We start from the raw sequence: 26,644 nt of genomic DNA on the forward strand, positions 1-26,644 counted from the left end.
GGCATTTCGAGGCTGGGTGCTTCATTTCTTCTTTTGCCTCTGTTTTTGATAAATAACTAAATAAATCACTTGTATTCAACCAAGTAACTCGTTTTATCTTATCGCACCCAGGCCGAGTCGGTAAGTCGTTGTTATTCTTAATAAATAAATAAATCCTTCGTGTTCAGCCGAGTAACTGGTTTTAATCTATCGTGCTCAGCTGAGGGTCTATCAACATAAGCCGTAGAGAGCTATTCTAAGAATGGCGTCGAGGCTTACGACGCAGGGTGTAGGAACGTTTCATTTAGTATCCCGAACGCCTCAACTAATTGGAGTAATTAGGAAGTTTCTCCAAGGGCTTACGACTCAATAATTGCAAACCTATATGCATTCCTATTCTAGTGAAACCTTTGAGGGCATCTAAAGTATCTTTGTATTTAAGACGAATAGCTTTGGTGTACTGATTTGGATTCTGACCACTTGACATTAAAGGGGTTATTTTCGTTACGAAAACTCGAACGTGATTACTGAAATGAAAAACAAAAACGATAATAAGAAGGAACAGAGCTGCAACATCAACCATAAAAATGGTGCAAATGGCAGCAACGATAATGTAACGAAAACTGCGATAGTATCAATCCTGATAAAAATGATTGTAATTTGAAATGTAATCATAAGGATGAATTTTTTTCCGTGTTTTCCTTTCACAATGTCTCTACGAGCTGGACTCTTTACTGCATAGGTAAATGAAGTACTTTGTTTCTCATATTTGCCCGTGTATTCACTATTGCCAGCGATGTTATGATTCAAAATGCATCAGCTCGTGTTTAATTAAGCTAATGGAAAAAGGACACGACTTTTGACACACTTTTGAACATCCGTTTGCCTGTATTTCTGATGCTGAAAGAAAGAGGATATTGCGTTTTCTTAATTTATTATGCCTAGAGAGAGAGAGAGAGAGAGAGAGAGAGAGAGAGAGGAGAGAGAGAGAGAGAGAGGGTGGGGTGGGGGGGCTCATGACATCAAGACAAGAAAGTAGGTAAGCACACATTTCATCTCAGAGAAATTTCCTAACAGATCACATTCCCCAAATGACCCTTACCTTTATAAAGGCCGTCTTTATGAAAGCACTGGTGATAGTGAGAAACCCATCGTGTGGTAGGGAGGTGGAAGGATAAAGAACTGAATGGAGTTGTGTTGCGTTGCGTTGCGTTGCGGAGAGAGAGAGAGAGAGAGAGCCGCGCTGGACCATTTCCCCACGTACACACGGAATTCTTCTCCGTCACTAGGCCGTCGCCATGTGGCGGGAACACATATGTCGATAACTTAGGAAGCGAAGATTTACGCGGTCTTATTTACTCAGGACAAGTCAGGTTGATATGCTACAGGCTGCTCTATTTCCTTTGAAAATAGACCACCGGTGGGCCCAAGCCACCCATGGCTTTTTAATCGCATACCTTTGACGTTGTTACTGTCATCGGTGTTCGCTACATCTACGCCAGATTTCCACTGATAACTGGTCTGAGTCTTTTTATCGCAATACTTTTTTTTTTTTTTTAAGGAGGAGGGGAAAGGGAGAAAAAGGATGTATATACCTTTTTTAGTTACGGTATATATTATGTATACATGTGTGTGTGTGTGTGTGTGTGTGTTTTTTATCTCTACTTTCGTTCTCTAGAGAGAGAGAGAGAGAGAGAGAGAGAGAGAGAGAGAGAGAAAGAGATAAAGGCTACACACACATGTATACATAATATATGTGTGTGGTATATTAAAAATACATTATATGTATATATAAATATATATATAATATATATATATATATATATATATATATATATATATATATATATATATATATATATATATATATATATATATATATATATATATATATATATATATATATATATATATATATATATATATATAGAGAGAGAGAGAGAGAGAGAGAGAGAGAGAGAGAGAGAGAGAGAGAGAGAGAAGAGAAATTTCTTGTTAAACTTTGGAAAAAAGGAGTGTGTGTGTGTGTGTGTATGTAATTTAGAAACTGCGCTGGTATCAATTAAAATGAAAGTACGTTTATCCGTCAATCTGTCATCACATCATCAATAAAGAATAAGCGAGTATCGCAATCAAGCATTAGCCTAATAACAGTTTCCGCAAGCCAGATATCTACTATCGGATGAAATAACGTCCGGTTGCTATTTCTAAGCCATGACATTGATACTGCATTACCAGATATTGGTCCACCACGGCGTCCGGGTGTAATATCGTGTTTGAGGAAGTGTAAATTAATATAATATGTGTGTGTGTGTGTGTGTGTGTGTGTGTGTGTGTGTATCTTGAGAGAGACTAAATAAAAATCTAATAAAAAGCAAATTGCAATGTATAGTCAAGGATGTTGGTAACTAGTGTGGTGGCTTGCCGCGTGTGGTAATGGTAACAGTGGTTTTATGTTTACATCAAACGCATCGCCGTTTGTCAACACCCAATATAATTATCTTGATTATTTCTGCTGTTTTGAATCATTTCAACTTGTTCTGTGGCGAGAGCGGAGTTCTCTTTTGATTTTTTCACAAGTTCGATGCACCCTAATAACATTTATCACAAACTACAATGAAAATAACTTTTCAAATAATCTTTGAAGGATCAATGTTTTGTAGAGAAATAGGTAAGTGTGCAGTGATAATCTTTAGACGGTCAGTAGTCTAGGCTACATTTAGATCTAATGGGTGTTATGTGATGATTATTTTATGTGAGATTTATAAACAATGTTTCTTTACATAAAGTGTAACAATCTATGTTACAATTAGCCTACATGGATATGCTTCACAAATTTTTACTGAAAAACTTGTGCCGTGAATATCTTGGTCACGGTGATTATTGCATGGATTGCAAGTGAAATGATGTGCAATTTGGTACATGTTTTAAGCTGGATGCAGGCTAAACAAACAGTATAAAGATATACTGATTTTAGGCTATAGGCCTATGCTGATTTTAGGCTATATACCGTGACTATGCCGTGTTTATTTTTAGAGTATATTGAGTAATGATTAACTTAGGCCTACTAGTATTCTTAGTATGTTCAGATTCAGCACTGAATATATTTAGAAGTAATTAATCCATATTTCACATCCTTGAAGAGTAGTAGATTCAACTACAGTATCCCACTATCCCTTCATATATACCAGCTTTTGCTTCCTTATCATATGCCTTCTTTTTCATAAACTCTTAAGCGCACCTGCTGTCTTTCTTGCCTTCCAAATCCTGTGAGACATATCCTCATTCATTCTCCCATCTTTCAAAACCTCTACTCGTAAATACCTGTGTGTTTACTTCTTCCAATCTTTTATCATGTTACCTGACATTCATCTCATCCTTATAAGAGTTTTAACTTACTCTTGCTCTTACTAACATTCACAGTCCATTCTTTTTTTACACACATCACCAAGTGCTCTCACCAGCTCTTGCAGCCTCTCTTCACTCTGTGTTAATTACTGAAAATTTATTTGCCATCTCAGGTTGTATGGTACCAAAATGTCAGCAACTGAAAGCAAGATGAAACCCAGAAGTGGGGCAGAAAAAAGAAAAGAGAAAAGAGAAGAGCTATGGAAAATTCAGCAAACAACAAATAAAATTGAAACTTTCTTTGGCAAAAACTCCAATATCGTCCCAGTTAGCTGACGTGCAGGCAGAACAGGGTGATATACCTGTTGAAACAGGATCAAGAAACCTAGAACCACAAGAAGCAGAAGTGAGAAGTCCAGAACCACCAAGTAAACTCTGTAAAAGGAAGAGGAAAGGTGCAGTCTGAGGCAAACATCAAAAAGAAGAGATTTATTTGTCCATGTAAGTGCAATAGCATCAAGTAGTGGTAGTATTTTTGAAGATTTGTTCTGGGAGTTCCACCCAAGTCAACCCACACATGACATTCCTTTTAATACTAAGCTGGTCTACTTTCGAAAAGGGCTGCAAGGAGCAGAAATCAATCGAACATTGGTTACTTATAATGAAGAAAATATGACGTTACATTGCTCATTCTGTCTGATGTATGCACCTGATAAATTCATTAACTCACAGATGATTAAAGGTTGTTCTGACTGGAGACATATATCACAGTCAGACTATTGGAGCATGAGAAGCCCCAGTGTCACCATCACTCTAGTGAGGCATATTTCATTAATGCTAGAGGCAAATCTATCAAACATGTTCTCTCTCAAGAACAGTGTTCTCTGAGAAAAAAGCAAGTACTTCAACGACGGACTGTCTTGAGCTGTATCATTGATATTGTGTTTTATATAGGTTTTCAAGCACTTCCATACCGTGGCAAGCAGGCTGAGTCATTAGCAACTGCTTTTGATGAAAACCAAGTAGAAAATTGTGGAAACTTTTTAGAAGCTGTAAAGATTCTTGCAGATTATAATCCAGTTCTCAAAGAACACCTGAAGAATGCACTGGAAAAGTGCGAGAGTTGTGATCCACGAAAGAAAGGTCGTGGAAAATTTGTAACCTTCCTTAGTAAAACAGTGGTAAATAAAGTATTTAGTATTGTAGGAAATATGAGCAAAGCAACAATCCCAAAGGAAGTTGATGAGGCTGGTCTCTATTCAGTACAAATGGATTCAACTCAAGATGTCTCTGCTCATGATCAGTGTGCACTTGTTCGATATGTTGTTGATGACATTTCTCTATGGGAGTGAAACAGTGGTGTAGCTAAGGAGGGGGACGGGGTGGGGGGAGCTGTTTGGAATCACCCCCAGGACCCCAAATGCATTGAAAGAAGTTTCAGAAGGGTCGAAATGCACCTGCAAACTTTAGAGAGGGGGGGTGGGGGCGGCCCTCCAGGAGGTAAGCCGCCAGGCCCACAATGTCTAGCCATGCGAGATGGCCAAGGGGCCAATGACCTTTATTTGCCCAGGGGCCTAGAACACTGTCAGTCCGCCCCTGCCAACAATGATCTCTGGTTATTTGTCTGATCAGCAATTACTGAAACTGAAGCCTCGTGCGTGATAATGTCAGATAAAGTAACCGTTCGGTTTGTCCTGACATAATTAATCTTCTTCACATGACCGTCTTTAGAGGAGATGATTCCTCATTCATCGGGCTGTATTTAATACGAGAATTATGTCTAAAGATCTTGCGATAATTTACAGTATCGTATTTACAGACGAAGATCAGTCTTTTGAAGATGAAGTTACGGCAGGGAAGCTTGTCACTAGAAGCCCAAGAAAGCTATCTAGCAATTTTACACTCCTTCTTTATGGTTTCGAGTGTGTCCTGTTAGCGTGATTTTACGTTTTATTCTCGGCCAGCGATACATGCGGCGATTTAGCAAAAGTTATTTTATGTTAACTGTTGTCTATGAAAAATGAGTTTCAGTGTACGCAGTAGGGAAGGCAGGCGTAAGTTTTTTCTCTAAATTCATCGAAGTGTCATGCGTGAAAGTATTTTAGTAGAAATTAACAATTCAGATGTTAACTTGGGTATGAAGCACGTTCAGTATTCCGGAATGGTTTGTGTGCAGTCATTAAAATTCGAAATTTTAATACCAGTTTTCTTGAGTATACAGAATCATTTTTTCCCTATTAGAAATAAAAAAAAGCGACGTGAAGATGTTCGAGAAGAATTCGCAGCTTTAGTTTCCATTTATTATGTTGCTATTATTCTACATTTTGAGTTCGTGCTGCCTATTCACGGCATCGTGTGTTTCAAGACCATTAAACGCACGCGACTGGGGTACCCTACGGATAATGGACCACCAGCATAAAACTCCTCTGCTATTTTACACGCAAACTTTGGGGATATTGAAAGGGGTGGGGTTAGGGGGTCGTATTTAGGCAAGAGCCATTAACGACAGCTTTTGCTCATTTAGCTTTAGTTTCATTTTGCACTCAAGAGACTCGGAACCACGTATTTGCAGTGTAAGGTACTAGTTCTTTAGAAACGCAATTCAAACTTTGACATTATTCATGGTTTCAAAGATGTTTCTGTCTAATACCCAATTTTCCTGATTTTCACATTTTAGCAATTTTAGTGTAGGGTACAGTTTTTCTTACTCTGACTTCAAAGAGATTTGATACATGGCGTTTCTTGTCTCAAAACGTTCAGAACAACGCATGCTAGTGAAATACTTATGAAAATAACGAGTTGGGCTTATGCACACTTTTGGTGGATTCCTAATTAATATTAAAAACAAAGAATCATTGCAAGAGGCTCAATGGTTTTTCCAGACAAACGGAAATTCCAAAAGGTTTTGTGAGAATTATTCTTCCTGGAAAAGGCCCCTTTATAAAAATCATAGTTTTCTTAGCAAGCAGATCAGCCTTATTTTTGTCAGTAAGTGAAGCTTACAGTAACTTTGTACAACTCGTATGAGAAGCTGAAGTTTAAATAAAACTGATAATAAGCAAGGGAATTCAGGAACAAATCTACTTTAGTTCTACCACTCAACCATTGCTGTACGTAACTGAGCTTAATCACATCGAGAAGTCTGCCCAGTGTCTAGGGCCAAGCGAAAATTTTAGCTAACAGATTGTTTATTTACGGGAATTTAAAACTTACCATGATTTCTGTTGCAGTCATAATTGGTATCAGTTTTAGTTAATATAAATGGATAAGTAAAACTTGCACTAGGTCAATAATTAACCAAAGGTGAATTAGAAGTGTTCGCAGGTAGCTGAAAACTTCAGTAGAAAGAAATAAAGAATCAAAAAGATGATACCAAAGTCGAAGTCTTGAATCGTGAAGCTTGCTTACCTTATTGTACAGAGGAAAAGAACTTGCAGCTATGCTACCTGCCTCGCACAAAAAGCTCGCCCATAGACCTACTTCGCAATAGCAAGCAAGTGAAACCCACACCAGGCCTGCCTTTCCTTCACTGGTAAGTGAAGTCTTTGCCTAGCCTACCAACATCCATTGCTAAGTGAGCCTTAGGTCCTATTTATATTGATATTGGATAGATCCAATTAACACAAAACAGTTCAGATTTCCTTTTTACGAAGAGGAAATTTGACTAAATCAAGTTTGCCCTGAGTTGTAAGATTTCTGATAGACATTGTACGTTTACTGATGTACAATTTCATATGTATAAAATGTTATGTCCGTTTATTTCAATATCGGATCACTCGCAACCATCAATCGTCAGGCATTGTGAAATTTGTTATTTAGGAAGAAGCACATGTGGATTATTTCAGAGATGACATGACTGCAGGAACAATTCTTGATAATATGCCGTAAGAACATGTAAGATACCAAACATCTTATATTGAAAATCGGAAGTGCTTCATGATTTTAAATTTTTTAGAATTTTTTATTAACTGCAATTAAGTGGAAAATATTTTTTACTCAAATGTTTTTAAATCTATTTATTTAGATATTTGATTATTTATGAACATCATATAAAGAATATCATCCTGGTTTATCAAAATATATATAAAAAACTTGGCAGTCTGATGTAATCAGTGACATTTTTGTTAAAATTTGAAGCTTTCTAGAAGAATCGTAGGAACGTGAGAACAGCTACCATTATTAGGGTATTGATTCTTGTCGAGATATGCAGGCTCCAAAAGAATTACCATGGGATGCGAATTATACCTGTCCTAACCTTACCTAACTTAACCTTCGTGATCGTGATTAATTTTGATCTGTGGTAACTGAACAATATCTCGCGGTCGGCATGTGAACAACTGTTAATGTCTTTCAAGCAAAGTTTGAGACTGGTGTGGTATTGCTTCATATAGAAAAGATATCTATATTGAAAGTTAGGATCTTTTTTTAAGTGAAAACTCTGGTTGTTCATTACGGTCCGCCAATAAATATTAGATATAAAGTCTGGTTACGTGTGAGTAGGAGCTTATTACCGGATGCCCCCATGAGAATTGTTACTTGATGACAAACAGTTTACGTGAGTATATTTTTTTTCATCTCGCCTATTTCCCAGAAGGTTAGTCTACAACTTAACCTTTAAGGTGAAAGTTTGCTGAGTTTTTGTTAATATGTTATTTCCTGTATAAAAGCCTTTCTTTTAAGTGACACTGCAGGACAAACCAGATTTTATTGCAATAACTAGAAGCTGTTCATGTGTGGCTTTCATAGTCCACGGCTTATAGACTACTTTTCGTGCAATTCGACAAAAAAAATATAAGTGCGAGAGAAAGCTGCGTAAGGAAGTTGAGTTTTGGCTGTAAGTTAAGAATCCAAGAAAGCTTGAGCAAAGCGTTGTTTTCTAATTTTTCAAAAGAGCTTCTGTGGTGAAATCCTAGGCTACGTGTCCAGTAACTGTTCAAGCACCAGAATTGTGTTTCTCTTGATGAACGAGTAATATGGATATTCAAGAAATTATTACAGTATCCTCAGATCATAAGCAACTAGACCTCAAGGACACAATATTTTTAGCAGTGACAGTAACATCAAAAGAATTTACGCTTAAAGAATGAGATTCTACTGAATGCCCAAAGAGACGAAAGGGCAACTCTAACTAAAATGTTTTTTGGCTTACAAAAGCTATGTAGAAACTGTTTGGAATATGCCTAAATCTACCAGCATATTCTTCTGAAATATTTTGTAAAGAGTGCGATGTTTGAATGTTTGAAAATTTGCATGATTTTTATGACTTCGTCCATTTGGGACGTTTGATATTCTTATCAGAATGAGATTTACAGCTGCGATTTTGAAAAACAGTGTCCGGGCACCAAAATGCTACAAAGCATAGAACACCTCGACATTGCAATTTATGGCGAAAATTGAAAGTTGCCATCAGAATGATCGGAACCTTCTTGACTTTTATGATTTAGTCAGCTTTTGAAGGTGCTCAGGGCAATTAAAAAACGCTTGTGAGAAGGATCACACATCTGAATGTATGATGTGCCCAGTACTGTTTATGATTTTATCTATGTAATTGATAAAATATACATAATGAGTGGTACCTTGGACCTACAGTAATGTAATCGAGAAACACAGTAACTGAAGTTAATAAGAAAAAAAAAAGAGGCCTCTAAGCTCATATCAGTAATTTTTAACTGTCATGAACCTTCAGAACTGCTTTGCGATAACGACGAGAAACTCATGCCTGCGTCGTGTGATGAAAGCCTGCAGCTCAGCTCGAGTTAGTGAAACCACAATTTTAGAAAACCAGACGACTTTAACATGATGAATTTACCTATCATGGATTCAGTTAAAGAATTGAAAGAAAGGGAGAAGCAGAGACTATAACCTGGTGCATTCCATTATCGTTGATTCCGATCGTACAAGAAAAGAAGGCAGAAAATGCAACAAATTTTAATTTTCTTTTATATTCCTTCCCGTAATTGTTTAATTGGAACACATGACAGGTAAATGCAGCCATTTTGAGTTTTTTCCTCTGAATTGTTAATTCGAATTTATCTTAACTTTTTGCATTAATTTCCTTCCTTTCTTTTAACTGTCCTTTGAAACCCATGATGGGTAAATGTACCCGTTTTTAGGCTTTTCATGTGAATTGTTTGATTGGAATCCAGGGTATGAAAACGAAACAGATTATTTTACTGTTTCCTTCCCTTTCTTTCTCTCGTATAAATGGAATTCAACGCAAGTTACTGATGAGGTCTTCATTTTTCTTGTGTAACTGGAATCCACGATAGGTAAATGTAACATATGGTAATGATACTTGCTTTGTATCTTTTCCTTTCATGTTTAATTGGAATCCATTATAAGTAAATGCAATATATGATATTCTCTTTTTACCTTTCTTGTGTAATTAGATTCCATGACACGTAAATGAACATATGATATTTTTGCACGTTCCTTTATTGTTGTTTAATTGAAATCCACGATAGGTTGTTTAATTGAAATCTATAACAGGTAAATCAACAGTTTTGTGCGTTTCTCTTTTTTCTGTTTAATTAGAATCCACGACAGCTAAATCAACATATGATAATCATGTACTTTCCTCTTCTCCTTTTTTTTTCTTGTTTAAATGGAATCCATGATAGGTAAAGGCAACATAAGATAGTGATGTGGTTTTCTCTTTTCTTTCTCTTGTTTAAATGGAATCATTAGGGCAGGGGAAACATGACGGCAGTGCTGGGTTCCAGCACCGCGTAGCGCTGTCGTTTTTTATTATAAATAATAGTTCTCTGATGTTAATTAATTATGACAAAATGAGGAAATATAAGAGCAATGTGGAAATGGTCTAATTAGATGTTTAATAGATCTCAACACGCTAGATCTAACAAAATATAGATCCGGTGATAAGCAAGTGAAATAGAAAAAGTTAAGTATACCTTAGTTTAACCAGACCACTGAGGAGCTGATTAACAGCTCTCCTAGGGTTATAAAGGATTAGACTTATTTTACGTGGCTAAGAACCAACTGGTTACCTAGCAACGGGACCTACAGCGTATTGCGGAATCCGAACCACATTATAGCGAGAGATGAATTTCTGTCACCAGAAACAAATTCCTTTAATTCTTCACTGGCCGGATGGAGACTTGAACGCGGGCCCAGCAGAGTGCTAGCCGAGAACTATACCGACCTATCCAACGAGGAACTAAGTGAAATAGAAATAAGTATACAAGCAATGGGGTGTCAACATACTTTTCCAATGTTTTGAGAATTGGTAATGTTGAGGGAAGAGGGATATTTCTGGGTAAACAATAGTTTAGCTGTGTAATCAATAGATACTATCGTTTAGCAGAATGGGATTAATGAATCTTGTAACCCTAATGTTAAATCAACAGAAATAGCAAACCTATACAATTGCAGCTGTACCATGCAAGTGCTACATATCACAAAACTAATTCACTAAGCTTTCAGGGCGAGTCTTAGCATTTCTGCTCATTGCTGCACAAGTTATTAAGACATTTCACAGTACCATGTCTAGACAGTCAATGTCGATAAAGGAGTCGTCAGGACTTGCTCAGTTACCAGATCTGTCCATAATCCTGCCCAGAGTCGCTCACTTGTGCGAACAGTATGATACCCTTCCGCATTGAACATTGAGTATAGCCAGGGATGCTTAGTAGGTAGCTTGCTCGTTTCTGAACACAGAGACGGGAGCTCTTAGCACAGTGAATGTGTCCTGTTGCAGCAAAAAGGTTCAGTAATTTGGTCACAGCATTCAAATAACCATCTCACAATCCAAGCCTCTCATAATAGATGAATTCCTTGATAATGTTGATGTACTCCAAGCTTCTTAGCCAGAATTTTTGCAGTTCGTGATGCCATACTTAATTCAGTCACAGAACTCTCCATGGCTTTGGATAAACTGCCAAGCCCTGGAGATTCTAAATGAATCTGGTGAAATTTTCCCTGGGCCACAACATCACTGAACAGATTTTTCAAGATTTTTTATCTGATTATGGTCCAGCAAAGTAGAGTCTTCATCTACCTCCATGGTCTCACTGTTATTCCCTGAAAGCGTCTCAGATTCTTCACTCCACTCTGTGTTAGTGTTCCTTTCTACAGCTTGAGGAAGTAATGTTGCAAGTACTTTTGTTGTCAATGCTGCCTTAATCAGAAAGAGTCCACGTAGGGCTCTTGCAATTGCCTTGCCACTCATCATGTGTGATACTGTGTTTTGTCCATAGGTTTGCTCAAAGCTTCTTCAGTTCCTGATCCTTTCATCATGGGAATACACTTCCACAAGAACTCATCAGAAGATGAAATCCCTAATCGCAGAACAATTTCAGCCATGTCATTTGTTGTAACTATTTCCACTGCTTTTAGCCACAGTGGTTGATCAAAAGTCACACAAGCTGATAGTAAGTTTAGTCGACTTGCCTGACCTTCAATGTAGAGAAGGGTCATCAATAGGACTGAGATCTATGATAGGCAGGATAAGCATGTCTGATTTCCTCACTGGCTGTCCATATTGTGACTTGAAGATGCGACATGAACCCAGACCTGTTAGGTGTTGATAGCTCGACTAAACAGCCATGCAGACTGCCAGAGGAGGTTTCAATAGAAGGAAGATGGTAATATGTCTCTATGTGAGAGGAAGTGAAGTGCATCGAGATTTAAACCATTATAAACGCCCTCTCTCTCTCTAGGCCCTAGGAAAGGTAACCCTCTCCAGTATTTTTATAAGCTTTTTTAGCCTTAAGTTTCATATGCATTCTCCATTTTGGAACTCTTTTTTTCATTTTTTAGCCATTGTATTACACATACACACAAACAAATACACAGAGACACACACACACATATATATATATATATATATATTTAAGTATATATCTATCTATCTATCTATATATATTTGTGTATATAACTATATATATATATATATATATATATATATATATATATATATATATATATATATATCTATATATATATATATATAAATGGATGTGTGTGTGTGTTCCAGCATAACTCAGAAACACTGAGCAATTTCAACCAAACTTTGTAGACATATGACTCACTATCTATATATATATATATATATATATCTATATATATATATATATATATATATATATATATATATATATATATATATGTGTGTGTGTGTGTGTGTGTGTGTGTGTACTAATACACACACATGCATATGCATATGTATATATACATATATAGATAGATATATAGATAGATAGATAGACAGATAGATAGGTGGATAAAGTAGTTACGTTTAATCATCTGGCCATTTCCCTTCAAAGGGTTGGTGCCGGAAACTTGGAGACTTTCTATAAATATTTCTCAGTGAATATTCAGGGATGACAAGTGTCAACTCCATTTCTTTTTTTCTGTTGCTGGTAGCCATTTCAAGGCATTAAATAATGAACAGCAGGCATGGAATCAAGCACGGACTTACTTATATACATACATATATATATTATATATATATATATATTATATATATACATTTATATATATATATACAATATATATAGATATATATATATATATATATATATATATATATATATATATATATATATATATATATATATATATATATATATATATATATATATGTGTGTGTGATTCTCATGCGGCAGTTGACCTGCTAAGTGACCAGATATGTTTTGCAATTTTTGGAAAGAAAAAGAAAGAATAAGCAAGAGTGAAAGCGTGATACTTTTTTATGTTTAGACCTTTTTTCCAATCTTGCTTTACCTCACATATTTCATGGACCATATTAACCGACAATTTTCGAATGGTTTCACTCCCATCATGAACGCTGTCCTGTAAAGATTGATAAAAAGATAAAGATAAGATAAAATAAATTCCAATTGATTCAAAACCATTCCCAAAAGTGGCTTATTCCATTAAATCCTATCGTGTTATGCAGTTTCACATTGGATACCCATTCCTTTGAACTTAGAAACGAAAATCTTGAATGTTAAGCAACAACCAAAATATAAAACGATAGATTCTATCATTTGATTTGCTATGCAACTTAGGTCTGTAACTGGCTTTCGTATTTGTGTTTGCAATGCTTTTGCAGGCAAGTGCGGTGCAATTGCGGATCCAGGGTGGGGGTAACCTGGGCACATGCCCCGCCATGAAAAATAATGACAAAATGATATTGAAGATTTAGACAATAATAACATAAAAGAGGAATATTAAAATGGGAAAAAATAAAAAAATTATAGAAATAAATTTTTGAAAAAAATAATAACATTTATCTTAATGATAATAATGAACTCGGTATTTCCTGATAGGACAGGTGATTGCTCTTCATTTCATAGTTTCTACTTTATATATATATATATATATATATATATATATATATATATATATATATATATATATCTACATATATATTTATAATATATATATATATATATATATATATATATATATATATATATATATATATATATATATATACACACACACACACAACATAAATATATATATATATATATATATATATATATATATATATATATATATATATATATATATATATATATGTAATATGAAAATTAGTGCCCCACCATTGGAATTTTTTTTGGATCGGCTAGTCGTCCGGTGCAGCAGCACAAAGGAATCGTTTCAAGCGCCAAGTTCACCTTCGTCACCTTGGAAACACACGCGATGGGTGAACGGGACAAAATCAACGTCTTAACTAAGGCTACTCGAAGAAAACAATCTACGTGTTAAGCAGATAAAGTATATTCCATGCTTATAATATTAAGCAGTCGCACTGCAAAACGCAAATTTTCGTCAGATGCCCGTATATAATACTTTTCTACTATTTAACAGTAGAGGCAGTCAGTAAATGTGTGTGAATGTATTCCTGACGACCAGACTATCGCTATTGATCCGTCGAAAGTTTACATGTCTCTACGGTATGAGATTGAGTAGGAACGAGAGAGAGAGAGAGAGAGAGAGGAGAGAGAGAGAGAGAGAGAGTTCCTTATCTGCGACATTAAACCACTTTAAACCCAGAAGTATACGTGGCCTTGACCCAATGCGAGTTCAAATCAGAAAGTAAATAACTGTTTATACCCTGAGCTTTGTTCACAAGTCAGTTGAATATGATTTTACTTTATGTGATACATTGCCTAAAAAGAGATTTGCAGTGTCCAAAGTGATCGAGTAACTGACAAGCTCTAGAAGCTTTTTCCGGCTTGCTTAGGGCCTCTAAGTAAATGGGCAAACGAAGCAATATATGGTAGCGTTATTGGATAGTTCGACAGTACCTGAGACAAATCAATTTACTGGGCACGCAGCCATGCGCACACCATGTATAGCCTACATAATACACGTGAGTGTAAGTGAATGATACATAAACTACCCATGGTTTCTGTTGCGTAAAAACCTTAACTGACATTCACACAATAAATATAATTTATTTTACAACTGGAAAATGGTCGAACTGCAAAGAAATGGACCTTTAATATGATGTTACCTATTTCTTTTTCTTCTTATTGTTATTTGTAGGTCCATAATCTTGCCATGTTCGCTGTAGCATTCCCTCACCAATGGTGGCAATGGCATCAGTGATCTTTTTGTTGAGATCAGTAATGTCCATAGAAAGACGTCCGTGGGAGCGATACCTGATGAACAAGGTGGCCAGGGAACTGGGCCATCCATTCCAATCCACCAGTCTGAAATGTTTGATTTAGGAACCCATGAACATGCAGTCTCAAATGTGGTGGTGCACCATTTTACTGGAAAGTGATGGTTGGTTGAAGGTCATCTAGTTGTGGTACTACATAATCAGTCAAAAGGTCAAGGTAAACATCTGCAGTAACTGATGTCTCGCTGAAGAAAAATGGGCCAATGATTCGATTGCACATGATCCCACACAACACACGGACTTTCTGGACTATCTCAGTGAAGTTCCCTAGTCATATGGGGTGTTCTGATCCCGAGATTCCCACATTATGTGCGTTCAGTTTCCCTGAAATATGAAGGGTTGCCTCATCACTAAAGCAAACTCGGTTGAGGAATGTTTCATCCTCAGAAATTCATTCCAGCATGTTAACTACAAACTTTTATCGTCTTTGTTTATCATTTGGCTTGAGTGCCTGTATGAGATGCACTTTGTAAGCGTACAATGGCAAGTTCTTGTGTAGGACTTTGTGCACTGTTGAACATGGTCGCTGTAAGTGTCTGGCAGCAGTACGGATGGAATTTGTAGAACGATCGAAGGCTTGTCTTGCAAGATCGATGTTTTCCTCAGATGTTCTTGGTCGTCAACTCCTCCTTTATCCAACACTGTCCCTGTCTCCATAAATTTCTTGTGCCGTGCAATGAATTGGCGGACGTGACGGTGGATCTCTTCCATACTTAGTACTGTAGTTTCGCTGAGTCTGCGTATCCGATTTTGTTTCAGTAAACCACCACACACATTGTGCCTTTTCTTAAGGAGTAGCCATTTTTAAAGATTCATTTAACAGTACCTCCTTCATCAACAGCATACCTGAAATACACAACTGCATTGTGATTAAAAACTTTGATAACTTCTGAGTACATAGAACAAAACTGATAAAGATATCTCTCAATGGCTTTTGTAATATATTTTTTTTTAAATTGTAAAGAGACTCTATGGACACACTGTAGTTTTAACAGATGCTTCTTTCATAATCCAAGGGCTATTGATTAATCAATATATATCAAAACCGCTATTGTGAAAACTGTGGCAATAGACTCGTCCCAACTGGAAAGTTGTGTAAGTGAGGATACAGCTATGAAGACTTACACAGGAATGCTAACCCAAACCCACTTCATTAGGGAATAAAATGGCACCTTATCAGAAAACATATCTTGTTCTTTTCAAGTAAAACAATTGAGATTAGTGCTAATGACCACCTTTGGTCACATAATTTATGTAACATTATACCATGGTAAAAAAAGAAGTTAAAAGATAGAGATGATATTCCATTCAGCTGAATTGCCAGAACTGCTGAGCCATCACAACAGACAAACCTGAGCTTCTCCAAACACCACTTGAGGCTAAACAATTCCAGGGTGATGTTTTTATTCCTGAAGAACATCACTATACTACATTTTTTTTCTTCAAAAGACGTCAAAAACATTTTGAATTTGTTAAAGATACTGAGTTCGTTTTCCCAAAACTCGCACATTTTATCATTTTTGCTAATTAAGCAGCAATTCATAAGAAGCAAAGATTATGCAAGACAGTGCCTGTCCTGAAAGGTTGTTTAAGTGATGAATGCAATATTCACTGGCCACTCCTTTATATGCTACATAAGTAGATGAAGTTCATGTACTTACCCAACCAAGTTTTATTAAATCTATAGAACTACTTCCTGATAGCCAGTATGTCTGAAGGTACTTATGGATGCTGTTTTTTTTTTTTTTTTATCTAACACTGACAATGTGTAAAATCCGATGAACGCAGCTGCTGCAGACAACAGTAGCCGCACCGGAATTGTCAAATCTCCTGCTCTCTAGGGACCAATATTTAACCCATTAAGAACCCCGACCACACTTGCAGATCAACAAGCGCAATCGTCAGTAGGAGGGAGCCTATGTCTCGACTTGTGGGTAGCTAAAATAATCTCTTCAAGCCTGTTTCTTTATTCTCAACTTCTTATAATGCTTCAGTGACTTTCAGAGACATTTGCTGCAAACAAACAGCTTACATCAGTTTATTGTACACACAAACACACAAAAATGCATACATAGTTCTACAAACAATAAATCCATAATGAACAAAATGTTTCATTTACGCAAAAATAACTCATACTCAACATACGGCATCCCCACATAGGCTACTAGTAATCACAATAGGTGCTAGGACAGCACTCCGCCCAAACATCTAAAACACAAAATAATTCCAATAAGAAATAAGTCTATATGATAGTGTGAAATAACGACAAGAATTTCTTTGACAAAATGAAATTGCTACGATCATGGCAAATGCTACACGAATCACATTGCACGTAAACAAATACCACGTACCCAGCTCGCTTCTGTAACCTCAGGAAGGGCAGAAACATTCATTCAAGCGTTAAACAACTCCGCCGCTAGCCTCACAAGTTTAGAATGTTGTTATTAACAGTATACTTAGACCAAAGGCACACACTGTAGACTCACTTCATTGCGTTGGTTGACCAAATTCACAGGACATGTTACTACAACGGGGTCCAGTGTCTTTAGCGATCAAATTCACTCGTACAAACAACATAATAAAATAACGAAAAACAAAACAAAAATCAAATAAACGTTTCAAGGCCGTTATGCGCGGAAATTGTGTGTACGTCAGATCACAAGCCAAACACAAATACTAGATCATTTTATGATACAAATTCATTGTGATGAGAAAGTTTATATTAAATAATGATATTTGAATAAGGCACTTTTCCAATACCTATTTCGTAGCATTCAATATCTTCGATTCACATGTTATCGTAGTTACGGTTTCAAAATGGTAAACTTACCAATTTTTCTATCATTACTAAATTTTACTAGCAATTTACTTCCAAGTGATTACAAGTTACCTACTGTAAGCAAGTGGGAGGGGCCTGCGCAGGATCTTACATAATGGATACAATCTAATTATATGAAAACTGGTTTTAATGCTGCCTTTGAACTGGTTAAGTCACAAGGCTCTTATATTCAAACTTTGTACCTTAGGTACCGAGCTATAGTCCTAACCTAATCCTCAAATTTTCGTTTCACAATCAGCAACCATGAATAGCTATTGGCAACGTCTTCGTTCCAGTATTATTGATGCTAAGGTATTTAATCTAAGTATCATGCACCAATGCCTAGGTTCTGATTTACAAGGCGGTTTCTACATATATAAATTTATATATTTGCCTGTTGGTTAGTAACCTGACGTTTTGTTTTTTTTCATTTCTATCTTTAATATGGGCATTATATATATATATATATATATATATATATATATATATATATATATATATATATATATATATATATATGTATATATATATAAACATATATAAATTCATAAATACATATAACTGACTACACATTTTTGAAATAATTATTTTCACTACTTTTGTCTAATTCAGTTTTTTTTGCTGGAAAGAGGAAACAAAACTCACTGAGAAAGACCACATAATCCTATTGCACGGTATTAAAAAAATGCAAGAATGGCAGCTTAGCCTTCAGGGCATGTTTTATTGAATGCCTTCTAGATTATTTATCACAGTACGCTATAAGCAACCGTCTGATGAGGTGATTCCTGATCAACTGGATGGTAGTTTTAGCCTTGCTATTTTACCAAGAACCCATTTAAAGATTCACGAGCGAGCTGTCTATAATCCAATGAGTCATAGTTTAAAGGAATTGACGTCTTTTATGGAAAAAAACACAAATCACAAAACCAAAATTGTTTAAAGTGCAAAAATTTAAGTTGTTATTGTCTTTCCTTTGATCATGTACGTCACTTCTTTCTTCCAAACCTCACCTAGTTATTCCTGAAGTAACCACGCCTCCACCAGGAAACGTCAATTCTCATGTAAACATACTCTGTGACCTTTGAACTTACTTTCACTTTGAGATACAAACGAGCATTCAAGAACCAGATTTGTTTGTAATTCTCTGTTCTTCCCATTTGCAGACTATAGGCTAAGGCGATGGCTACTTGGAAGCAGCTGGGCTACAGTTCTTTGGCTGATTATGTCCGGGACCAGAAAGCTGGCAACCTACCGACGGAACCCCGGAGGGTAAAGACAAACCTGCTTGCCAAAGAACCAGCCAAGAAGCCTGGAATAGATGAATCAGAGAAAGAAACTCTTTTAAGGCAGAAGGAGGAAGCGGAGCGAAAGAGAAAAGAGGACGAAGAGAGGAAGAGGAGGGAAGACGAGGAGAGAAAAAAGAGGGAGGATGAAGAACGCCGCAAGAAAGAGGAAGAAGAGAGGCGGAGGAGAGATGAGGAGGACCGTCGGAGGAGACTCGAAGAAGATAAGAAATGGGAAGAAGAAAGGAAGAGAAGAGATGAGGAGGACAGGAAGAGGAGGGAAGCTGAGGAAAAGCGGTGGCGTGACCAGACAGAGAGGTGGGAAAGAGAGCTGGAAGAGAGGCGGAAGAGAGACGAGGAAGAGAGGAAAAGGAGGCAACTGGCTCAAGAGGAAGAAGAAGCTAGGCGACGTAAAGAGGAAGAGGAGAGACGCCGAAGGAGAAAAGAAGAGGAAGAAGAATGGCGCAAGGAGGCGGAAGAAATGAGGAAGAGAAGGCAAGAAGAAGAGGAGGAGCGGGCAAAGGCGGAGGAGCTACGGAAGAAGAGAGAGAAAGAAGATGAGGAGAAGCGCATCAAGGAAGAAAAAGAGAGGAGAAAGAGAAAACAAGGCGAGGACGACGAAGCTTATGAACGCAGAATGAAAGAGGAAGACAAACGTAAAAGAGAGGAGGATAAAAAGCTCCAGGAAGAGAAAGAAAAAGACAGGCGGAAGAGAGAAGCAGAGGAGAAAGCTAGGAAAGACAGGATGAGAAAAGAGGATGAAGAATTCCAGAAAATGGGAGAAGAGATCAAAAAACCGGACGATGGAACGAAAGGAGGGGAAAAGAAAGGAGGGGATAAGGACAAAGGTAATAAGAAGGAAGACCCTGTCGGTGCCGAAGAGGGTGACAAAAAGGAAAGTGACGGTCCGAACCGCAACAAGCGACCAGCAAACGTCGAAGTGTTGACGCCAAACAGCAAGGACAAGAACCCAAAGTCAAAGGAACCGAAGAAGACTTATCCGTCCATGATGGCAGACGTCGAAGAGACGGAGGGCTACAAGAACTTCCTGGGTTGGCTTTTAATGGGAAAAAGGATGACATCGGAATCTGCAGAAATATCCTGTTTGATGACTAAACTGTTGGATACTTGCATTTCAGCCATTTCAGCCAAGGAGCAACAATGATGACAAGATCGCGCACTGCGCTCTGTACCTAGTATTAGCGCATGTTAGCAAGGCTAAATAAGTAACCAAGCAAAACCAATCAAACAGTAGAGTAATACATGCAGCACACAGAGAAGAAAGTGCCATCATCTTGAAGCCTCTAACCTGATCAGCTTAGTTTAGACATCTAAAACTATGTAGTGAGAGACAGCAAGAGAATCGGTGCTAAAACTTGACTGAGTGCTGAGACGTCCGTACAAATGCCAATTGGAATTAGATTTATACTGCGTGATTCTAGCCAATTTGGCTGAATTAATAATATTGCTTGTGATGGGTCATTATCTTGAATAAATTCATTGTACCTAGTCGCATCAAGCAAATCCTAGGCGTCTTTGATACATGGAATGCTTAACCTAAGCAGTAAATCTTAAATATCTGTGATTCAGGTACAATTCTTAATGATAAGGATATAATGGAGAGAATTGTGTGCTATTCTTATAAATAATAACTAAATGGAAATAACTAGGTGCAGCGTATCATCTAGTAATTGTTTTGATATATCTAGAAAATACTATCCTGTAATTTGGGGCTTATTTTTGGTTATTTAATAATTTATTTCATTACAACTCTGCCTCTGAATTTGATTGTTATAAATGTTATGTGCAAAATATCGAAATGATTTTTTATGAAATGTAGTGAAAAGATTAACTCTGTTGATCATATATTACTGTGGATTCTGTGTAGGGATCAGAGTCGAATGGTGAATGGTGCAATCTTTTAACACCGGCAGGGGTTAGAGATATCTAAATGTTACGTTTAGATTTGCACTACTTCCAGTATTCTCGTATTGCAAAATTGTATCGTATTCCGAGTGCAAAAACACACGTTTATGCCGAACTGTATAAAAGTGCACGGAAGGTTGAAGTCCTCGGAACACATTCAAGTCAAGATTCTCGATTACTTGGTGTTCATGAAGTGGCTATAGCGTTCGCTGCTTTTAGGAAGACTAATTGACAGTTTTCATGAGTTCTTTACTGAATTACCAACCAGACCAAAGACATGCAAAGGTACAGGAATATAACTGCCCTGTTGAGTTTGAAAAAAATTAAATAATTAAATGTGCACAAATGAAAAGCTAAATTTTCCGTTTCCTTTTCCCTTATGTATTGCCTTGTCACTAAAAGAGCAAAGTGTGATTAAACAATGTGATTAAACAATGTGATTTCATATATAACGGGAATTAAAAAAGACTTTATCCCTTGCATAATCTTATGTGCTGTTGTGTAAATGCACGACTACACCTACAGGAGACTGACTAGTAACATTGTTGCATTTAATGCATGATCATTGCAGGCGAAGAGTACATAACAGCAGCATCCCAAGTTATGGCGTCACGAGAGTGAAGCTCTATAATCTACCCTGATATTAATGCCTTGGAGGTTGTTGAAAACTCACACAATAAAGCATCCGATTTAGGCAAAAGGACTTGCCCATCTATTACCTTTGCCTGTCGGAAGGATCTCTCAAGAACGTAAACAGATCGATTCATTAGGTAAATCAAATTCTCAAGAAGATAAACTCGTGAGAATTCGACTTAGAGGATCTTCGGATTTCTTCATGCTTTATAGCTGGGGACATACTTGTATTCTTTTACTTTGACAAACCTGCTGTCCATCTGCAATAAATTCGAATCAATTTGCAAGTTCTGATTTACTGATAATACTTTAAATTTGCAAGATTGCTATCTATTTATAAAGTATTTTTTTATTTCTCAAGTCTGTTACCCACGTATAATAAATTTTCATTATTTTTCCAGTTTGTAATCCATATACAATAAATTCTTTGGAATTTGTATAATGTAAATGCATAATAAACTTTTTTCATTTTGCAAGTTTACAGAGTTTTTGTCCATCTGCAATATATGATGTCCATCTAAGATAAAGTCTTTTCACTTTGAGGTGTTCTTTTCGTTTTGCAAGTTTGCTATCCATCTGCATTAAACCTATTTCAAGTTTCTTGTGTATCTCTTATGGATTCTTTCAATGTGCAAGTTTGCACATTTATTTTGTTCATCGATCATAAACCATTTTAATTTGGTCAGTTTGTTATTTCATTTTTAAGTACATTGTCTTTACATTAAATTCTTTTTATTTTGCTAGTTTGTTTGCCATGTATAGTAATTCGTCTCATTTTTAATATTTGTCATAAATTATTTTCATTTAGCAAGCTTGTTGCTTATCTGTGTTAGATTCTTTTAATATTGCAAATTTTACTTGTCAATCTACATAAATTGTTTGTTGTCCGTCTATAAGAAGTTTTGTTTCTCAGTTAAGTTTGCTGTCCAAGAATGATGAAATATTCTCATATTGAACTATAAATTCTTTTATACACTGCTACAAAGTTACTGAGTTCCTATTGAGAGGTATATAGATCTGTAATTGCTCTTGTTAACCTCCTTGCTTTCAAGGAAAGTTAACAATCTTAAACTGGCCATCAGAGCGATTGACTACATACTTCTTGTTACTCTCTGGAAAATGATGGCATTTTATAGTTCATTAGGATTATTCGTGAAATAATCTTCATGGAACTTCCTATAAATGCAAGGATATTAACATTTACACTGTAAAACATAAACGTACTGAAATTCATAAACACGGACGCAGCTAAAAGGAGACACGCACACACTCACACAGCAGATGTAAGCTCCCATATATATAGAATCTTAAGCCATTTGAAATGAAAAGGACTTCTTATCTCAGTTCATCTGGTGAGTCTCCAGCGCTTCCCTTGTGTAAGCTAAAAACAAATTTTGTGCAAACATTTACTCAGCCTTCCTTTCTTAAGCTCATTACATAATTCTTCGGAACGTCCTACGGTTTTTTTTTGTAGACCCGAAGGAAATAAATGATGATGATACTTTTAGTTCAAGGGTGAAAACCGCTGCTTGGTTGTTTCACAAGTCTCTTGGCTTTTCGATGTTGTTTTATGAAATCAGCGTTCAAATGCCCATTCAAGGTAAGAGCGAATATCGTCATAATTATTCACATATTAGATTTTCAGGAAAATCCATCGCTGGAGAAATGGTCTTTGCAAAATATATTAAAAATCAGAATGAAATAGGTGAAATCCAGTTCTTTTGCCTTACAAAACTGACAAAATGAGACTGAATTTTTTCCAAACGCAGCTTTATCCATTTTATTGACAGACAACTCACCATATCTTGAGAACCAAGTCGTCAGTTTTGTAATATTTAGATTATGTTCTGACTTATAATGTTCTTGTATATGCTATGCATATAAGAGCAGATAAATAAATTATGTGATTTTAACGCGTGTTTCATTGATCTGAAAATCTAAGAGAATGCCTTGCATTTGCTTAACAGGTATAAACGTATGAGGGAATACATATTGCTTATCAACATATCTTATTATTATTATTGGTTAAGCTAAGGGATACAGAACCTGCCTGGCAAGGTTCCGGGGGGCAGAATATCATCTGTGAAAGAAAGAGTAACTTTTGAAGACGAAAGACTAATCTGAGTATAAGCAGTAAACAAAAAATAATGATGAAAAACGACAGATAAACAGAGAAATGGATCACGCGACCATTATTTGGAAAACGATAGTACAATATCTTTAGTGCGTCCCAAAGTAAACATGGTCATCACTTGGCGGAAATAATTCAGTGGCAAATTACAAATGGTGGCACAGATACTCTAAAATACACACACACATATATATGTATATACAGTGTATATCTATACAGCTTCTGAAACTGGATGTAGACACACTCATTCCCAACAAGTGTACACGCCTATGTAAATCAGATCAGTATTTATGCATATTTTCCACTAACTGTGCATCAGTGTGCGCTGAATCATGCACATACTGGATGATTTGCAAGATTAGGTTAGGTTATGATACATTAGATCGTTGTTAGATTTTATCCTATTCAACAAAATATGATGTACATCCCCTATATTCACACAAAATTATCAGTTTATCATACTTGTCAACCTGACCTTGTGCGCGCGATATACTTGAGTTGATAACGGAAATTTGTGTGAGCTGCTTGAACTCTTTGTGGGACGGCTCTCTTTTTGAAGTCTTCAAAAATACATTCAGCGTAACATGTGCAGTCAATTACGGACTTTACGATTCCAAGAACGACTTTATTTTTATTTTTAAACCCTTGCAAAAAAAAAAAAAAAAAAACCAAGGGAAGAAGAGAGAAAGCAGGAACTCATTTGCAACAGACTAATTCACTGGTCTTTTGGAGAGCTGTAGACACATCAGGTCATTTAAAGGAAAAGTTTTATTTTAGTTTCCTTTTAAAAATGAAAGAGCAAACTGTAGATTTAATAATTTTCTTACAGGCAGTTGATTAATTTGGAAACGGTCGCAACATAGACATTCATTTTTGCCAGGTACTTCATTTTGCATGAGGAACAAACATGACATAATGAGCAATACGTCATACTATCCATCCTACATGCTACATCCTACCACGTGTGTATACTGGGCCCTACTTGGTGCCAGTTTCCTCTGACACTAATGACTACTCATTGACACCACCACCCACTGCATCCTGGACCTATCTTCCTTCCAGATGGCCCAGCTGACCTTGGGCCCTAGCAACTGCCCATATCTGCAGTAAGTGCCACAAACCTACACCCTCTTTTTCAGAAGTTCCTGACGTCTTCTGCTGTGAATTCAAACAAAGCATAGCATGCAACATCACATCAAAACAACAGGCCTTTTCTCCCTCCACCTGTCTATCCTAAGTTCTTCCACCTGCTTTGAAAGAAACTACTAGCTACGAAGATCTTCACGGAGATGGAAAGCATAGGCCTTTGCCAGGAGACCTTTAGCCCTTAGACATCCCCACTGCACATGGCAAAGAAACCTGATGGATTCTGGTACTTTAGCAGAGATTATTAGCACCTCACCCTCCAAACAGAGCCTAACCACCACCCACTCCCTAACATGGTAGATATGACCTCCACCCTTCATTGGGCAAAGAATATCCTTAAGTCTGACCTTACGAAGGGTTATTTCCAACCCTGGTACACCAAAAAGGCATCCCAAAAACTAGCAATCATCACATTGTTTGGGACATACCCTTTAGCTATTCTCCATTCGGCCTCCAAGCTCAGGAGTCACCTTCCACAACTGAAGGATAGGATCCTCAGTGAAGGATAGGATCCTCAGTGACCTCCCTGACTGTTTCCACTATGTCAATGACATCCTTATCTTCTCCAAGAATTGGGAAGAACGTCAAAAGCACATCAGTCCGCGATTCTGAAGTGGCTCTCCACCCTGCGCAGCCACATCGATGGGTTCCCCCTGCGTAAACGGCGGCAGCTTACGGTGAGGGCGGCCCGCGATTGTGTTGCCCGCCGTCGTGTGTTCGGGCGCTGGTGTGGAGTTGCGGGAGGGCCTCGATGCGGGGCGGGCGCGGCTGTGATGGGAGGTAGGTAAACCTCCGGAGTCAGCGGGGTCCGCGTTTAACTGCATGAAGGAGGGATATCGCGTCCATGCTCGCTCCTTTGATCCCTTACTGGAGTGGGGTACTCGCGTCAGTGCGCACTTTCGTGCGCCGTGTGGTTCGCTAGTGGCGCTGGTGGGTATGCGACGACGAGTCAGCCGCGCTCAAACGCTGGTTACAGCGCGTGTTTAGGCCGCTAAGAGCGTTTTGGAGAAATCCTGGAGCCAAGACTGAGTCGCGTGTGAGTCCGCTAATGGCTCCGGGATACTCCGGGGGTCACCACTGTAAGGTGTCAAAGAAACGAGCAGGTAAAAGTTACTGCTAGTTTATTACAGATCCAGGCAGCTTATATTGCGGCCGACTGACGCCGGGCCGTGAGAGACAATGGAATTGACTGTGACCTGAGGTCGAAACAATAAACAATAATATGCAGTGAACGAGTACAAATTACAATACAAAACATACAGAGCTACAATATAGATACAGTCTTGATGCCTGTGAATGAAGAAACATGTGATACACAATGTGTGACATTCGTATAAATACCATAAAGTAAAAATGATTAAAATGCGTGACCTGGCACGTTTTAGGCGTGACTAATTGAGCTTGAAGAAAACGGGGAAGTCACCAAAGAAAACAAGCTCAGCGGAGACTTAATTAATGGCGCCGCCGAAACACTATCCTGGCGCCGATTTGGTGACTTTACAGGCACAGCAGTAGCAGGCAGCAGTCAAGAGCCGAGAACTTGCAGTTTTCCAAAGGCACCCCAATCAACAGCCTCCTCCTGCAAATGAAAAGAAAAATATTATTTTTCGACTTAAAAATATTATGACAGTTCCCCAACCAGAGAAACTATTTTTTTTAAAGGAAAATTGGGAACTAATCAAAAGGAAAAATCTAATCCAAATCGACTTGTGCTTCAACTT

The 26,644-nt window shown here is 37.3% G+C and overlaps 1 protein-coding gene and 1 long non-coding RNA gene across 2 annotated transcripts in view; one reads left to right on the plus strand and one right to left on the minus strand.

Annotated features, from left to right (window-relative positions):
* The first annotated feature begins 18,983 nt into the window (after window positions 1-18,983).
* On the plus strand, window positions 18,984-20,252 carry LOC136843459 (uncharacterized). The gene has a single exon (XM_067111995.1). It carries the CDS (start codon window positions 18,984-18,986, stop codon window positions 20,250-20,252), a length of 1,269 nt encoding a protein of 422 aa, XP_066968096.1.
* Window positions 20,253-26,027: 5,775 nt separating this feature from the next.
* Window positions 26,028-26,644, minus strand: part of LOC136843539 (uncharacterized) — a 7,634-nt gene continuing 7,017 nt past the window's right edge. The window contains exon 2 of the long non-coding RNA XR_010854559.1: window positions 26,028-26,496. This is a non-coding gene — a long non-coding RNA (uncharacterized lncRNA). The remainder of the gene's footprint in view (window positions 26,497-26,644) is intronic.

The sequence above is a fragment of the Macrobrachium rosenbergii genome, chromosome 11, assembly GCF_040412425.1.
Source record: "Macrobrachium rosenbergii isolate ZJJX-2024 chromosome 11, ASM4041242v1, whole genome shotgun sequence".
NCBI lineage: Eukaryota > Metazoa > Arthropoda > Malacostraca > Decapoda > Palaemonidae > Macrobrachium > Macrobrachium rosenbergii.

What these genes read in the sequence shown, in the direction of transcription:
- LOC136843459 (XM_067111995.1), top strand. Translation starts at nt 18,984, where the DNA reads ATGGCTACTTGGAAGCAGCTGGGCTACAGTTCTTTGGCTGATTATGTC.